At 48.6% G+C, this 18,206-nt stretch overlaps 1 protein-coding gene across 4 annotated transcripts in view; it reads left to right on the plus strand.

The window, feature by feature from the left end:
* The first annotated feature begins 697 nt into the window (after positions 1-697).
* LOC119861248 (gamma-aminobutyric acid receptor subunit gamma-4) overlaps positions 698-18,206 on the plus strand; it is a 79,208-nt gene continuing 61,699 nt past the window's right edge. Inside the window, exons 1-4 of one of the 4 annotated variants that reach the window (XM_043492272.1) lie at positions 698-1,016; positions 1,280-1,531; positions 10,987-11,135; positions 11,707-11,774. In XM_043492272.1, coding sequence (XP_043348207.1) covers positions 1,476-1,531; positions 10,987-11,135; positions 11,707-11,774 — 273 coding nt within the window. In that variant the 5' untranslated portion in view covers positions 698-1,016; positions 1,280-1,475. Of the gene's footprint in view, positions 1,532-10,986; positions 11,136-11,706; positions 11,775-18,206 lie in introns of all 4 variants that reach the window. The other 3 variants (XM_038416114.2, XM_038416113.2, XM_043492273.1) reach the window with 3 other exon arrangements.

An 18,206-nucleotide genomic window follows, 5' to 3' on the forward strand; every position in this document is an offset into this window, starting at 1 on the left:
AGAATGTCCTTTAGAGTGAAGGATCCCAATTCTGCAAGAGAAGCCCACTGCACTCAATGTGAATCCCATGAATGAGCACTTGCGAGTTGAGGCCCTGGCTATTTTGTGATGGGCCGACACTAGACCTGGACGTAACCCAGGAGCAAGGCTGTGCACAGAGAGGTTCACCCCATGGAGGGGGCAGTGAGTGGTTATGCTTTCTAGTGCATTAGCACCCACAATGCACTGGGTGCGAGGCCGCCTCCTACTGGCCGAACTGAGCCTCGTTCAGCATTGCTGGCATTTGCTTCTGGCACATTTTTGCTAGCAACAGCCTTGCTGCCCAGCTTTTAACAAAATGTTGCACATGGTTTTACACTACAATGTGACTAACGAGCGATAACCTTGTCATGTCTCGTTAGGTGAAAGAGGAGAGTGAGAGCTTTACACAAGTTAATGAATTCCAGTTTTCTCCTTCCCAAAAGCTTCCGTTTGGTAACTCGGGGACACACAAATAGGCATTTCCCTTTGATTTCTGGATTCAGCCTTTATCAGCAGAGCAACTGAACTTTTTTTGCTTTTTCTTTTCCCTTTAAGAAAGGCTCAAGAAGAAGCTGTTAACCCTTGCCCTGCTGGGAAGGAGGAGGCCCTCCTCCACCCCTTGCACTAAATGGGAGGGAGCTAGGACCCTGAGTGAGTCCTCTGAGCAGCTCTCTTCCTCTTCCCTGCCAGTCTCCCTCTCACTTGCTCTGCTCCTCTCCTGCCAAGGAGTAGGATAAGAAATGCCCAACTTTGACCCTTCTTTCCAAAAGGATCGGAAAGGAAGGATTAAAAGCCGGAGGGAGGGTGGGTGAGTTTGGGAGGGCTGAGGAGAGTAGCACAGAAGGAAGAAATAGAGAGAAAAAGGCAGAGAAAAGGAGGGGGACAGAGAGAAGAGGATTTCAGTATTCTAGGCTGCAATAGCAACCGGTGGGGCTGGTGCTGTGCGCACACACACAGCTCTCACTGCACCTGTCTGCTGGGCACAGGCACAGCTGGTGAGCTGGGAGAAGGGGGAAACCCTTCTATAAAGAGATTGGACATTGGGAATTCAACAATAAAGCCACAGAGACAGTGCCCACGCAGGCAGGAATGGAAGAAAAGCCCCTAAACTTGCTGGAGGGCAAGGAGACACAAAGGCACCAGGCTTGGCTTTCCTCCTCCTTCTGAACTTGGATTTTCCTGGGTGGGTTTCCCCTGCCACCGCCACCTTTAGTTTTTTTGTTTGGTTGCTACAAGTGTTTTCTTTCCTGGTCCCCAGAGACTCCAGCTGCAGCACACCTGGACTGAGCTGGCCATCCCTTGGGGCAGACTGGGGAAGGAGAGAGGGGAGCCCCTGGGCCCCTCTGTAAACTGGATAGGAAGGAATCTGTCAAACTGTAGCCACACCAGCCCGAGCTGCCTCTCTTTATGTGGACACTGCGCTTCCCTGGGATCGCCTGGCTCGTGCGTTTAAGATGTCTGGGAAAGTTTTCCTGATGTACCTGACAATCTATCCCGCCCTACAGATAAGGTGAGAACTCTGCTTTCTGCTAACGTACCTACCCCAAGCCCAAAGAGATTCTGGGATTGACAGCAGCCCCCTCACCCTGTCCCTGGCATCCACTCACCTGCCTGCTCCTAATGAGCCCGGCTATATTTTGTAGGCTGTGTTGCTTGTCTGGTCCAAGGTCGGACCCTTCTGCCTTCATTTCGCATGCCAGGTGGGGTTGGAATCATGGAAAGGAAAGATGCCTTATGGGACCTTTTGGGGCTGAGCCACCAGTTCTGCTCCCTGCAGGGAAGGGACTAAAAGCATGTTAAACATAGTACAAAGAGGCAGATAGGTGCTTGGAGTGATGAGCAATTAACTAGGGATGCTCCCTGCCCCTATACATCTGGCACAGGAGTCAGGACCCCTGTGTTCTCTTTGTGCCCTGTCATCTGCTGGGTGACCTTGGTTAAGTCCCTTCTTTTCTCAGCACCTCACTGCTCTCCCCTGTAGAATGGGGCATGACAGCTCGCAGAGACGCTGCCTGTCTTTATTAATAGCTGTTCTCCACTTTGGGAGGCTCAGGTGAAAGGCGTCAAGTATTGTTTTTGTATGAGGAATAGTGCGTCACCCTCGCTCAGTTCAAGAGTCAGATGAGAGGGCCTGGAAGTGCAGTATGGAGGGAGGAGATGGTCCTGGAGGTGGCTCTGTCAGACAATGGTTAGCACGAATCTCCACATGGTGGGCTTTCTCATCTGTTTTCTGGCATTGGCTTCCAGCCGGGGTGGAAATTGCCTCTCTGGCCAGATGTGGCGTTTCAGGCTCCCCCGTTCCCTGCAACCCCCGTACAGTGCCCGCTCTGCCCATCTGCCATTACCGTTCCCTCAGCACCATGCCATGTGTGCCTCCGTGAACTTGCCACTGCTCTGAACGCCAGGCAAGCAGAGAACTCCCACCCTAGCTCCATCAGCCTCCCCTCGATCCCCTGCAGCTAGTACGCTGCCGAGAGGGATGATTTCTGAAGAAAAGACCATTGCCTTGGTCCCATATTCAGTGCAGAGGATTGGGAGTCAGGAGATCTGGGCTAGGGCAACAAAATGGCAGATGAAATTCAATGCTGACGAATGCAAAGTAATGCACATCGGAAAACATAATCCCAGCTACACTTACAAAATGATAGGGTCTAAATTAGTAGTTACCACTTAAGAAAGAGATCTTGGAGTCAGGGTGGATAGTTCTCTGAAAACATCCCCCCTGTGCAGTACCAGTTGAAAAAGCTAACAGAATATTAGGAACAGTGAGGAAAGGGATAGAAAATAAGAGAAAATATCATGATGCTTTTATATAAATCCGTGGAATGCCCACACTTTGAATACTGCATGCAGTTCTAGTCACCCCATCTCCAGAACGATATATTAGAATTGGAAAAGTTACAGAAAAGGGCAAGAAAAATTCTTAGGGGTCTGGAACAGCCTCCATACAAGGAGAGATTTAAAAGACTGGGACTGTTCAGCTTAGAAAAGTGACAACTGAGGGGGATCTGATCGAGGCCTATAAAACCATGACTGGTGCAGAGAAGGGAATAAGAAACTGTTGTTTACCCCTTCACACAATACAAGAACCAGGGATCACCCAATGAAATTTAATGGGCAGCAGGTTTAAAACACACAAAGGGAAGTACTTCTTCACCCAACACACAGTCAAACTGTGGAACTCATTGCCAGGGGATGTTGTGAAGGCCAGAAGTATAACTGGGTTCAAAAATGAATTAGGTAAGTTCATGGAGGATAGGCCTATCAATGGCTATTAGTCAAGATGGTCAGGAACACAACCCCATAATCTGGGTGTCCCTAAACCTCTGATTGCCAGAAGGTGGGCGATGGGATGGATCACTCTGTAAATTGCCCTGATCTGTTCCTTCCCCCTGAAGCATCTGGCACAGGCCTCTGTTCTGTCAGAAGACAGGGTGCTGAGCTACATAGACCATGGGTCTGACCCAGTGTGACCATTCTTATGCTCCATTCCCAGCTCAACTGACTCACTACGTGACCTTGGACAAGTCACTTCTCTTTGTGCATCAATTTCCACACTTGCGAAATGGGGATAATAATGATACTTTCATCCCACACTACAGCGCCTTGAGAGCCTTAGGAAAAAGACACTGCAGTGCACAAGCACAGAGCAGACACACATTTCCCAGTGGTGTCAGTATTGTCACATTTTCCTTTTTGTCTTAATTTCCTCTTTCTCTCTCTTCTGGTTTGTTTTGGAACCCAGCTGATACTTCTAGCTACTGGCCAGGCTCCTCAGTTGGTGTAAATCCCTTTGACTTCAAAGAACTCTTTCCATGCAGAGAGAGAAAAACGTTTGCCTTAGATTCTTTTTGCACCCTTGTAACTCAAATCACCTGCAGATGTGTCTCATCTTTGGCTGTGAGTGCCAGCCATTCCCACTGACTGCAATGGGAAGGGGGGATGCTCAGTGCCTTGTAGGACCCAGCCACTAAAACACATGGGTCAAGGAGGCGGTGCATTTCTGCCTGCCCCTTTCAGCAGATCAGGGTCTACTCCCAGGAGGGCACGGTTTGCCAGTGTGGCTGGAGGGAGCACATGTATCCAGCATGCAAGATGGCCAGCCATGATCAGAAAGCACCCAGGGCATCCTAGGATGGGCACCCCATGGTTGCAGAACAGAGCCAGAAAGGAGGGTGGGAGCGTTCATCTCTGACAAACTCTACCTGGGCCCTTGATGCCCATTTCAATGGGATGCTCCAGTGGTATTGTGTGGGGCGATTAGGACTCTGTCCCACAGCCAACAGCTTGTAAAGCTTTTCTGTAGACAGCACTGAAAGCCCCGAGCAAGGGTGTTCACGTTTTTACTATTCCTAACCCTGCTGGTGAGCTTAACGGCCAGATCGGGAAAAGAACGTGTTGTCAGCAGATCATTACCCCCTCGGGCTCAGGGGAAGAGGGATTTTACTGGCTGATGCTAATTGGCAGAATAAGCCAACGTAAAGCCGATCAAATCCCATTACAAATGCAGTCTGGGGTGGGGAGCATGAATCTTGATACCAGTATGCTGGTGTGCCAATCCTCCAGACCGCCAAGGCTGGGAACATGAACCCCAGTGCATTTGCACTAGTGTGTGGATCTTCATGAACCCCAGTGCAATTGTACTAATGTGCAGATCCTAGTGAACGCCGAGGCTGGGGGCATGAAAGCTCTAAGCTAAGCATGGAGCTTGTGGAGTGGGAGAGGATGGCTGCTGGGGGGAATGGGGGAGGGAATTGAGGTCCACCAGATTCCCAGCCCATATTTGCTGGATTTTCACATCTACGGCTTGTGATGTGTGACTCTGTCACATTTAGCACCTGTAGCTCAATCCACGTGGGGTTGAGCCTGGATGTGACCAGTTGGTGGAGCTCAAACTGATTCATGCCATCTCTCCTCCCAGCATGAGCTGCAACGACAAATCTCCTGGCACCAGCTTGATCCTGGGTTCAGCTAACTCTGCACTCCCCAGACCACCCACCCAGCAAAGAGGTGGAGGTGTCTTACGTGTCATCATGTCCTAGGGCAGATCCCCAGCAGTGTGAATGGGCACAGCTCCTGCCACTGAAGGCAATGCAGCTACGCCACATGACACCAGCTGAGGACCTATTTAGTTTAGTGCGGCAGAGAATTGACTTCTGGGACAATGGGGCCCTGCAGCTGGGCCTTAGGCACTGAAGGCAATAAATATGCAGTGGGCTGAGTCACAGATTCCGCTTTGGAATGCTGCAGGTTGGAGCCCATCCCAAGCCAGATCAGAACCTGAACTTACCCAAAGTGTTCAGCTGTGTGAATCCAGGAGTCTGTGCTGGGCCCATCTTTAGGGGAGATCCATGTCCGTAGCAGTTAAGGAGCTTCTGCTTCTCCTGAAGGACTGGTTAGGTTGTGTGGTATCTGAGTTGCCCACCCATGATGCCACCTCAGGGAATGTGCCCCTGGGTGAGGTCCCCTTCTCTGAGGGATTCCCCACTGCCTGCACGTCAGAGCCCACCCAGATACATTCAAGACCCTGTTCTGCCTGCCCCTTTAATTTGGGGGCGAGGCATGTAGTTGTGGCAGGGGTTTCTAGATCCCCACCAAAGGGCAGCCCACACCTGGGGTAACATCATGCAGAGGGTCCTGATTCCAGGTGTCCCCTCTGGAGTGGGCTCACACTGGCCAGACTGCTAATTTCCTCCTCTCTGCCCATATCTGAATGTACAGAGACTTTTATCCTACCTAGCACAGCTACTCAGTGGCACTGTTACATGTGGCAGGAAGGAGAACTCAGTGCATGATATTTTCATTACATGGGAAGCCCCCCACAAGCAGATCCCTCAAGAGGTAAATATGCAACAGTATGGGATAATAATCACCCATGGACCCCTAGGGTATGTCCACATTGCAGAGTAAGCCCAGGGTATGAACTCAGTCTCAAGTCTTACCCCCTTTAGTCTACACCCAAATCACACTAACCCGGGACTCTGACCTAGGATCCTACAGGGGTGGAGGGTCCAAGCCTAAGTCAAGCCATGGTGCAAGCCCTATTGCGTTCCAGTGTAGACACAGCCCCACTGGACTTGTGCTCTGGGAGCCTGCCAAAAGTATCCCACAATCCCATGGGCTGACTTCCTTTCTCCTCTGGACAGTTCAGTTTTCCCACACTGCACCATGAACAAATGACCAGAGTGGCTACATTTTGGGAGGGCGCTAGGAAGTCTGGGGTATGGGTAATTGGATTCAGGCCCACATGATGCAGTGTAGACCCAGGGTTCAACAATTCTTAATCTAGGGTTACAAATAAGTGTAGACTCTCAAGCCCCAGGATAACAAACCCAGGGTCTGCTACTTGACTTCTACTAACCCTGGGCTTACACTTAGAGAGAGCTGAGTGAATAACAGCCTTTTCTGTTTATTTCATTTGATTTTGGAGCAAACAAAACACTTCATGCAACCCGAAAAAGAATATTTTTATTTTTGTTTTTGTGTTTTCATTTTGTTTCATTTGTGGGTGGTTTATTTTAATCCATTTGTTTGCTTGCTTGCTCATTTAAATGACTCTCACTAAATTTCTAAATGAAAAGTAGAAACAAAACATTTTGACTTTTGGGTGGGAAAAATCTTTGGTTTTTTGGCTGAAACTATTTGCTGAATTTGACCCAAATTCACGACCCAAAACTGCATTTTGCGGCGAATAAACAGTTTGTCTAAAAAAGTTTGCCCAGCTGTGCACCTGTAGTTTAAGTTTGAAAGTAAAAACTACTGGCCATAAAAGCATGTGAAAGGGACTGGCCAGCTCAGGGGATTGAGTCTTACACCTTCCCGTTGACAGCTTAAATCCAGTGACAGTTCAGTACGATGTATCTACAGCACCAGGCTGCTTCCCGGAAGATAGGTGTCCACATCACAAAAATATCCTCATTTGTATCTGATGCTAAATTCTAATTGCAGCAGCACTGATTGGCCAATGAGTACAGAATTATCCCAGGGTTGGGGCACACTGGCTGTCAGGGTACGGAGAAGCTTGCTCTGTCACTTCCCATGATAAAAACAATACAGAGCGCATATCTGGTGCTATGAATTCATAGATTTCAAGACACTTCATAAAGATGTGGAAGTAACATCATCCATCTTTTGCGAGTGAGGAAATTGAGGCACAGAGGGAGTGGTTAAATGACTGTGGCAGTGATAGGAACAGAATGGAGGTCTCCTGACTCCCAGTCACCTCTTTGCTGGCACCACATGGCATAACTGCTAGGGCTAGAATTTTAGGACAGGCGCAGCTCCTTTAATTGAGGCCAGATTTGAAGAAGAGAGCAGTTCATTGGGAGCTAAGCCCTTGAAAATCTGGCCCTGAGCTCTTTGGGTTAGCTGGCCCCACAAGCTGAAATAGAGGCTCTGATTGTTCAGTAGCTATCAGTCCCCTTTCACGTGCCTGTCATCTTCCACATAGCAAGTGGCTGCTTGAGAAAAGCAACACTTGGGATCACAAACACAAAGTAAATAACACTGTGTTCTTGTGCAATAATGTCACGCATTGCCCAAGAAGGGGATGTCTGACTTCATCCGTAAATAAGAGTGCATCTGATTGTTATCACACAAGCCGCATTGGCCCGGTCACAGGGCAGGGAGCGATTGTGTCACTCACAGCATTTGCCATACCGGGGGGTTTCCTCGCCAGGTGTCTGACAGCCCCACTGCCCGCCCAGCTCCTCGCTGAGCTCTGACTGCTTCACTCTGCTCACCCGCTTCTCAGCTGCGTTGCTATGCTGGGAGGTGAGTGGTTTGACATTTCGATGAGCTGATATGAGGAGCAGGGATCCAGCTTCCTCCTGCATCTGCAGGAGACATATGGGGGCTGGATTGTACCTGTCACAAGTTGCCAGTCAGAATTGCTTGGGCACAAGGAGACATATCCTCCAATCTTGGGAACAGCCACTGCATGTGCTTGATTGCTAAATATTTGCTATGTGACATTTCCATTGGCAGCTGTGCGTGTGGCTTGGTGCACAGACATGGCCTTCTATCTCCCTGTTTGCTCTGTCTTTGCAGTAGCTGTTGGGCATCAGTTAGTACATCTGCCCAGCCTGACATGGTAGGATTTAGGATGGCGGAGCTTGGAAACAGGGAGCTGGGAAGGGGTGTCATTAGAGCCACATCCTTTCCTAACCCAAACATGCACACAAACGCACTCCTTCCAGATATTTTTGTCACAACCTGGCAATGGTGTGTAGCAACAGAAAAGGACCATTTCACCTGGAACTGAACTAAATCCTCCCCATGGATCTAATAACAAGATGCTTTACCTCTTAACAGGGGATAAGGCCAGGTCTGTACTAGAAAAGGGTTGCTGGAATAGCTATGCTGGAAAACCTTAGTGCAGATGCAGTTTATACCAGCAAAAATGTGCTTTCTCTGGTGTAGCTTATAGCAAACCAGGGAGCAAAATAAGTACTGGCAAAAGCTCTTTTACACTGGTATAACTGGGCCTGCTCTAGGGCTTTTGCCAATATGGAAATGCCACATAAAAAACCGTCCAAATCACACAAGAAACCCCACTCTCCTAATTGACATTACTGTGCCAGCCTGAGAGTAGAGTAACCCACCCTGACATAGCATATAGGAGCTCGGTGGCAGCATCTGGTATAGAATTTGGTGGGTCTGCTACTGCCTTGCTGTTGTGGGATTTGGGTCTTTAGATCAGGTGTAGCAGTGTGTCATCTTTCAAGTCAGAGGTCCTGGGGTCAATCCTTGCATGTGACCTGTTCAGGGATCCCTTACAAGAGGGTCTAAAGAACATTAAGATGAGGTCTAGATGTAACCCAGGGTTACTCTGTTTTTTGCTGATATAATTCCTCTATTGGAGGGCTTGCTGTGAACCACCACCACACAAAGGATAGGTGGCAGTAGCTGGAGAGGCATACTGCCAAGTTTGCCTACTCTCTATTGAGTTATTCCACCCTGAGCTGGGCCAGGCTAGTGGAAGGAAGTGTGTAATTTACTCCAGCCTGTGCCTCCGGGGCTGCCTCTAGCCCAAGACCTTTAGTCCCAACTAAATAGGTAGGTGGATCATTGCCAGCAGGTGATCCTTTCTTTCCCACTGCAACAATCTCCACTCTTTGCTTCTTCCTTTCAGGCATGTTAAAAAGGCAAACAGCAGCATAATATACAACCTAGTCCACTCACTGCCTCTGCTTGGATACGAAAGTGAATCCCAGCAAACTTGCAGACAACTCCTTTCCCATAATCAAAAGGGATAATGAGCAGTCAGACAGGAAGCGATGACACAATGTGTAAATATCTAAAACACAGAGGCAGGCAGACAGCTAAATGGGTCCGATCCTGTGATAACAGAAACACCTCCACCTCTGAATGCACGGGAAAGGCAGAGAGTTTCAGACAGGTCATGGAACAAGTTTTATATGGGTTTTAACATTAGGAACTCCTGATTAATTAACTACAACTTTGGAAAGGAATATTGTTTCCATTCAAGCCTTCTGCCAGCCTTTGCCTCCTTGCGTATTAAAAGGAGGTCTTTATTCCCAGGGCCTGCTTCCATGTCAGCGTTGCAGGACTGTCGCTGGGATGTATCAGCACAATGGCAGCTCCTGTGGAGAAGCCCTCTCCAGCACTGGAGAGAATGACAACTGACATGGACAGCTAGGAGACATTCTTAAAAGTCATAGCAAATGTAGATGTGGAATTGCTCTGTAGTAATCGATCAGTACTGCGAGGTACTGATGGAACGAATAGTGTGGCCAGTTATTTGTTTATTGTCATAGTTCTTCAGCAGTGAGTTGAAGATTTGGAGGTTACTGGAACTTCCTGGATGACTGTATTGATCTGACTTAGTAGGGAGCTGTGGGAAAAGCAAACAGGAAAGCAGCCCAGGAGCTCTAGATAAAGGCAGCCTACCACCCACTTGAAAAGAGTGTGGGGCAAACTGTTAGCTTCAAGAAGAGGCAAGCTTGTCTTGCCAGGCCTGGAAGTGAACAGCTTTTCAAGGGGACTCTCTCTGAAGCAGGGAGAAATGGTGAGTTAATGGACCAGACTATGACAGCCAGTCTTGGAGATTATGGGGGGATCTCTGGGAATCTGAGACCTGCCAGGATCCCCGTGTGAAAGATGATAAGACACCTGGTACGCTAGACATGCATACAGTCTGCTTTATTCTCTTAAGACCTGTTGTCTCTTAAATGCTTTTGTTCTGAGTAAATAAGGCTTGGCTTTGAGAAGGCTGTCTGGTCGGTGTAATAACCACTGTCAGGGCTGTTGTGGGGAACAGAGCCTATATCAGTCCTGCTAAGGTAATCTCAGTTAGTACTAGGGGATGCCATCCAGGGCCTGCCCTGACAGTGGGTGAATCATTTGGTTCCATTTAGGGCCAGGGGATGGCTTGAAGCCTGAGATCTGGTGATGGAGGGACTTGATGAGACAGGAGGGGTCTGAGGTGCAGTTCTCCTTGTGGCTAGGACACCATGTTCTCACTGAGGGCAGGACTGTGCTTTGCTAGGCACAGGCCAGTTGTAGGGATACAAATATGCAACATGGCTTCAGAGGGAGCTCCAGGAGGGTGGAGGGAGCTTCCCCTCCATGGATAGCCAGCTGCCCTGAGTGGTTCAAAGGAAGGAATGAAACCCTCCTGACCCTAGTAGCAAGGAAAGCTCCAGGCTCTCTCTCCTTGAGCACCTTATAAATGCCTCAAGCTGACCTTGGAGTGGGGGAAAGAAAAAGGGCAATGGTAGGAAATCCAGCTCCCCTTCCTACTCCAGTTTGATCTACCCATTGCCCCAGAACATAGTGACAATGCTGGGCAAGTGTCTGAGGTAGACCAGGAGAAACTTAGACACAGAGAAACTCCCAAGGGTGGTGTATTCCTCTGAGACGTAGTACTGCTCTATCTCTGTGATGGTGGGTAGCCTTGGTGCCATGGGAGCAGCTCGCTCATTCTTTGCCTGTTTACTCCAGGACAGAAAGCATGGAGGAGTATGACTACGATTACCTCAGCATCAATAAAACCTGGGTCCTGACCCCCAAGGCGCAGGAGACGGATGCCACACAAATCCTCAACTCACTGCTGAAGAACTACGACAACAAACTGAGGCCTGATGTCGGCAGTAAGTGCCCCCCTCTGAGCCTTAGTCTTTGCTTGGTCTCCAGGCCCGCTGGTGTGTGGGACAGGAGTACGTTTTTAATGGTCGCTTCCAGGAAATGCTTGTTCCAGATCTTGTGAGTTTCTTCGCAGCAGTGCCCTGTCAGCACCAACTAGGGGGGAATCCAGCGCTGTGAGCTTCCTCCCAGTGGTGCCCCATCAGCACCAGCTAGGGGGGAATCCAGTGCTGTGAGCTTCCTCCCAGCGGTGCCCTGTCAGCACCAGGTAGGGGGGAATCCAGTGCTGTGAGCTTCTTCCCAGCAGTGTCCACTAGTACCAGCAAAGGGGACTCCAGCTATGTGAGTTCTTCCCTGCAGTCCCCATCCTGTAACAGAAATAGCCTCAAGCCATTGTTCTAGAACCCCCAGATCTATGTGCCCACATTCCAGGTCTAGAGCTGCTAGTTCTCTTGGGGTCTCCCAGCCCTCAATTCAGGGGCTTTCAGCTTGTTCCTGCCTGTTCCCCCCTTACGCCCATGTTCCTCCCTGTACACCCCTGCCGCTGGCTCACCCACATCCTTTTCACTCTCTTTCCAGTCAAGCCCACATTCATCGATGTGGATATCTATGTGAACAGCATCGGGCCGGTCTCTGTCATTCAGATGGTGAGTGTTAAAGGCTACTAGGGCCAAGGGAGATTGTAGGGAGTGAAAACAGGGAATTTGGGCTCTTGACTGAGCTCCCACCCCTGGAAATGCCTCCAAGTCATTCCCATCCCTGTGTCATCTGTCATGGCTAAGGTGACACGTCTACAGAGGGATCCAGATTTCCTTCTCCTTCCCTGGGGGAGAGATGCCAGGAGTCCTGGGAGAGCACAGCTGATTACTGCTGGAGACAGGCAAGGCTGGGGCTTGGAAATCTTTGCCTGTCGGGTTCTGGTTTTGCAGGCCAAAAAGAAGGCTAGTTTGGATCCAGGTGTGATGGGGTGTTCACCCTCCCCTCTTCCCCCCCCATATACACACACCAGTCCTGAAGGGGTTAAGGTGGCTCAGATGAGGATCAATTAATCTTATAAACTGTACCTGGAGGAGAAGCTGGGCTGCTCAGATATAAGGGATGATGAAGCCCAGCTGGGCAGGAGTAGGCTGGGCTTGTATAATGCCAGAAAGTTGAGAGCAGAGGGAGGTTGCAGGGAAAGTGCTGGCGGTCACTCTCTGGGCACAGAGTGGTGGGTAGAAGGAGATCCAGCAGGAACCACAAGCCCTGGAATCCTGACCCTGATGGAAAGGGTTTACCCAGAGGAGTTGTGGGGAGGAAAGCCTGTACAAGGAAGAAGCCCAAAGAATGAGCAGTGTGGGTTGAGATTGTACAGACTTTGGCTGCCACTGATAGAGTCCCTGGGCTGGAACCTGGAGTAGCAGGTGGGCCCAGGTTCCCGTACCAGCCACTGGGAAAGTGGGACAGACTGGGAATTGGCATGGAGGACTGCCTGAGCTGGTACATGGGCAGATTGTCTGGTGGGATTTTCTGGCAACCCTGGAAGGAGAAAATGATACAGTGACCTGGCCGGAGGGCTGAGTCAAGAAGAGAGAGCACCCCAAGTCCTGGAAAGTGAGAGGGACCATGGGGCGAGTGAGTGATGGAAGAGGGGGGGTCTAGACTGAACAAGAGCTGATCCCCAGACCCAGTGGTGAGTGAACCCCATTACACCAGGTCCCCCTTCTCCAAATGCCCCAGGTGCCTGTGCTTTGGATAAATGATCCTGCACCACCAAGTGACAGAGGATGTTCTGACAGTGATGGATGCTGTTGTCTTCACGGTCTTTGATGCATGAACAGGCATCTTTGGGTGACAGCTTCCCCCAGCCTGGCGGGAAGGAAGGAGATTGCTCTCATTCTCAGGCAACCTTCATACTAGTGAACTGCACTGATGCTCCTGGGATGACAGTGTGTCACAATGAGATGTTAGGCTGTGTGAGAAAGCAGTGTAATTCACTGGGAGATAGGAATATACCCACTGGGGATAGTTGCTATGGTAATGAAATCATAGTATGAAACATGGGTGCATGAGCTTGTAGGTTGCCATGTATGAGATCTGGATGGATCAGACTGAGCAGCCATAATTAATGTTCATATTTTAATTACAGTAGTATGTACAGGCCCCACACAAGAACCAGGACCCCATTGCGCTAGGCCCTGTAAAAACACACAACCAAAAGAGAGTCTCTACCCCAATGGGTTAACTCTAGGTGATTGGAAAATGCCAATTTATATTTTTTGAGAAATTTTTTAAAAGTTTCTTTTCCCCAAAAAACTTTTCATGAAATCCATTCATGTGTTCAGTAAAGAAACAAACTGAAAGGTTTTGAAGATAGTTATCAGTAAAATTTGGGCCAGGGAAGGGAGCGAGTTTCCTGGAAACCAAAAATAGATTTTATTTTATTTTATTTTATTTTTTTGGCCAAAAACAAATTGAAGCTGAAAGTTTGTAGTGGAAATGTTTCAGTTTCCTTTTTTTGGGGGGGGGGGGTGGAAAAATGGACAATTTCAACCAAAACAAAGATGTTCTGCAAATGGGTTCATTTTAGTTGAGCTACCATTTTGTGGCTGTGTGGGGAGGGTTGCGGGGGGGGGAAGTTTTGATGAAAACATTTGGACTGTCTCTAAATCTAAGCCATAAGGTGTAGCAGTGTTTGCCCCTGGGAAGTATATACTGCAGATGGCAGCATGCAAGCTAGCCAGATGGGGACCTGGCTGTGCACTGCTTGAATAATGAAGATATTATCAGGAGGTTTAGGGAATGACTCCCTCATCTAATATTCAGAGGTCCTCTTCCATTGCTTCCCCTTGCCCAGTGCTTTTCAGGGAGGTGGCTCAAGGCAGGTGAAAGTTACACACCTACATGATGAGAACACCCCTCTCCCCAAGAAGGAGAAGGGGCGGGGTGCAGCAGGGCGGCTGCCATGTTGAATTTCTTAGCTGCATTCCAGGTAGCCCCATGGGTAAGGTAGACAACCAAGCCAGCACTGTCCAGCGCTGCTAGCTGCACTACACATGCTGAAACGTAGGCATCAATTGAGAGGGACTTAGAGGGATGCAAGAGATATGAGGTGGGATGAGATCATATGATTGCTCCATATCGCTGCCACTATCTCAGGTATGAGACAGAGTCCGCTGCTCACCCCATACAGCCATCATATCTTCAGAGCCAGTGTGAGGACATGGTAAGGTCTGAGAAAATCAGCAAATAAAAATCCCTGATCTTAAAAATTACCAATCACTCTGATTCTCTGTATTCTGCCCATTCCTGCTCCATGTCCATTCCTCCCGTCTGTTCCCTGTCTGGTTCCGTGTATCCCACCTGTTACAGAAGAGCTCTCTGCCTGTATATACATGTAATAGTTAGTTAATAGATAAGTGCCAGTAGACGACACTCAAGAACAGGTAGAGTTTGTAGGACTAATAACATCCTTTGTGCACTGCAGATGGCTTTGTCAGTGCAGCACTTTACATCAGTTCTTAACATGCTGTGAGAAGTGGGATTTGTGAGCTCTTAACGCTGCCCGTGTTTCCATGAGTTCCATTATATTTGCCTTAACAAAGCAGACTACATGCTGTCTGTCTAAATGGCTTTCATTTTACCAAAAAGAAAACAACAACAAGACAGACCCAAAGTAAAGTCTCCATAGGAGAGCATAGTGTGTGCATCTCCTATGTAGGCAGCAGCGACTCGTGGAACAAAATGAATCCTCAGAAATGTAAAGGTGCAGGACACCTAAAACAAAAGGCCTCAGTGTGAAGCTACAGACAGCTGTACAGCTGCTACAGCTCCATTTCCATGTGTCACCTCCACCTCCTCCATCTCACTGTGTCCCAACAACTCTCCCTCTGTTTCATTTGCTAACTCTTTTAAGACAGAAAGTTCCTTGGAGCTCCTGGGCAGCCCCTTCACACCAGAGCATGGTTTGTTGTGAAGGTGTTCTCTAGCTGACGTGGCTTCCTTCCACCCTCAGTGCCTTCTTTGGAGTGAGGGAGAGGCAGATGCGGAGGCCTAAAGCTTGTGTCTTTATTCACAAAAGCTGCACATTAATTTGCTCTCTGCACACCACTTTCTGCTGCAATCACAATGTTCAGATCCTGGATTTTGTGTATTGTGTGCAGTTCTGGTCTCCCATGAAGAAGGATGAATGCAAACCGGAACAGGTGCAGAGAAATGGAATGGATGATCAAAGGAATGGAGAATCCACCTTACGAGAGGAGACACAAGCAGCTTGGCTTGTTTAGCCTAGCCAAGCGAAGGCTGAGGGGAGATATGATTGCTCTCAATAAATACAGCAGAGGGATAAATACCAGGGAGGGAGAGGAGTTATTTACATCAACTGCCAATGCTGGCACATGAACAAATGGATATAAACTGGCCAGCAACAAGTTTAGGCTTGAAATTAGATGATTTCTAACCCTCAGAGGAGTGAAGTTCTGGAACAGGCTTCCAAGGTTGCAGTGGGGGCAAAAAAACCTAACTGTCTTCAAGACTGAGTTTGATAAATGTATGGATGGGATAGTATGAGGAGACTGTCTACAATGGTGTGTGGCCCATCGGTGACTGCTAGTACAAATATCCCCAATGCCCACAGATGGCACACTAGAAGGGGAGGGCTCTGAGTTACTACAGAGAATTCTTTCCCAGGTATCTGTCTGGTAGGTCTTGCCCATGTGGTCAGGATCTAACTGATCATCATATCTGGGGTGGGGAAGGAATTTTCCCCCCAGGTCCAATCAGCAGAGACCCTGGGGGATTTTCGCCTTCCTCTGCAGCGTGGGGCACAGGTCACTTGCAGGTTTAAACTAGTGTAAATCGTGGATTCTCTGTAATTTAGTCTTTAAATCGTGATTTGAGGACTTCAGTAACTCAGCTAGAGATTAGGGGTCTATGATAGGAGTGGGTGGGTGAGGTTCTGTGGCCTGCAATGTGCAGGGGGTCAGACTAGATGATCAGGGTGGTCTCTTCTAGCCTTAAAGTCTCTGAGTAACACTCAGGGAATAGCCCTCTAGATTTCTGGACAGGCTTTGGAAACAATCAAAGGAGATTGTTCCCATCCCATATCTTACACTCAGCCCAGCAAATGCTGAGGGGGCTTGGGGAGTTCATGCCGTGTAGGCATGGGGCCAGATGCTCAGGTAGTGTAAAGGAGCATGCCTCCATTGAGGTCATTGTTGATTTACACCATTTGAGGACCTGGCCTGTGATCCACAGAGCTGATCACTATATGCACCAATAGCATTGACATGTGAGAGTGATCCATTTCTCTCTGACCTCCACTTACAAAAATCCCCTTCTCCCGCAAAGCTCTACCCTTTCCCCAAGCAAGGAAACATAAGTCAGAAGATGGGAGATGCAACCAGGAGTTTAGAGCATGAGCTGGGGGGGGAGGAGAGAGGTGTTTTTAAGTATTAGTGCAAGTTTTATTAGTGCAATCCTTTTCTAACTTGGGATCCAGGAATGTGCAGAGTCTCTGGTGCAGGCACTGTGCACTCACTGTGCATAAGGAGCATTAAGGCACGGCTGGCTCTGGGAAATGACCCACATCTGCAGGGCTCCAGCAGGGAAGTTGCTTTTGCTGGGCCAATTCACACAGCTGCAGCCTCTGACAAGCAGAACTTTCTGTTCACTAAATAATCACTGTAGCTAGGACTTCCATTCCAATGAACCATTCGGGGCGAAGCAGCAGGGCTTGGGAAGCGTGATGCCGCCGGCTCTGCAAGACAGCTGTGTGTCAGAGTCACAGCTGGCCCCGTTGGATTTTTTTATAGTATATGCACATGCTGCTAACATGATTTCTGGTCACGGGGAAGGAGGAGGAGCTGGGAATCCAACTTAGATCTGCCAAGAGTTTCAAAAGTGAGCCTAATATTGTTGGCTGAGAATGCTCCCACTTCATGAGTGGAACCCCCATAATCGTGGCCCTCAAGAACTCGAATCACTTTTGAAAAGCTCCGGGACTGCAGGGTAGGTTTGCAAAGGCACATGTGGCAGGTAGGGTGCCTAACTCTCACTGACCTCCAATAGGAGTCAGGTGCCAAAGTGCCACTTGTGCCATTGCAATTCTACCCATGTGTCAGAGGAGCAGTAGCTTCTTCTTAGGAGTGATGAAAGGAAGTAAGACAGAACTTGTCCTGGCTTAAGAAGACTGCTTTGACTCTGTATGGTTCTTAGCTCTCCAGACTCCAGCAGATGCAGACTGCTTTTCACATCAATGCTAGAAACTAGGACTTTCTGTTGGTACTGTCTTCAGTAGCATTGGCAGAAATACACCACCCAAGCCTCTGAACATATGATCGAAATTCTTCTGCCATCTGGTTTTAATAGACACCATTCACATCTGATCTTTTACCTTTTCTGTGCTGCTGCTTTTTAACCAGGGAACCTCTTCATCACTTCTCCCCCAAACTCTGAGCTCTTCCTGGTTGCCTGATCTCTCTCTGATGTTTTCCCATATGCAAAGAACAAACCATGTACTTTCAGTCTAGATGACCTGCATTTCAAAGTAAGGAAATCAACAACTAGACAAAGAACAAGAGTATGCCTGCGAGAGCATAGTGTGTGAGACTCACTTTGTACTTTCAGTCTAGATGACCTGCATTTCAAAGTAAGGAAATCAACAACTAGACAAAGAACAAGAGTATGCCTGCGAGAGCATAGTGTGTGAGACTCACTTTGTGACCTTCTGCATTTGAGCTGGAAAACAGCTCTGCTAGCAGCAGACACTCCTCTAAATGTAAAGGTGCAGTACACAGAGACCAAAATGCTAACATCTTTCAGTTACATCGGTACTTATAGCACCTTGGCTAAGTGTGTCAATACCCCTTCTAGTGACTGGGCCACATGGAAGATAAGAGCCTACTACTGCTACTGGCTGATGGAGCTATTCCTTTAGCTCAAGTAGTAGTGGTCTGTGCTTTTGGTGCTGTAGCTTACAGGTTCAGTCTCTCACCGTACTGTAATAGTTAACTACCTAGTCCAATGGGATCCTGATCCATGAGTAGGGTGCTATGGAAATGCAAATTAATTATAATATCCCCTTCATCCATCAATGTGGC

This window comes from Dermochelys coriacea, chromosome 9 (assembly GCF_009764565.3).
Source record: "Dermochelys coriacea isolate rDerCor1 chromosome 9, rDerCor1.pri.v4, whole genome shotgun sequence".
NCBI classification, from domain to species: Eukaryota; Metazoa; Chordata; order Testudines; family Dermochelyidae; genus Dermochelys; species Dermochelys coriacea.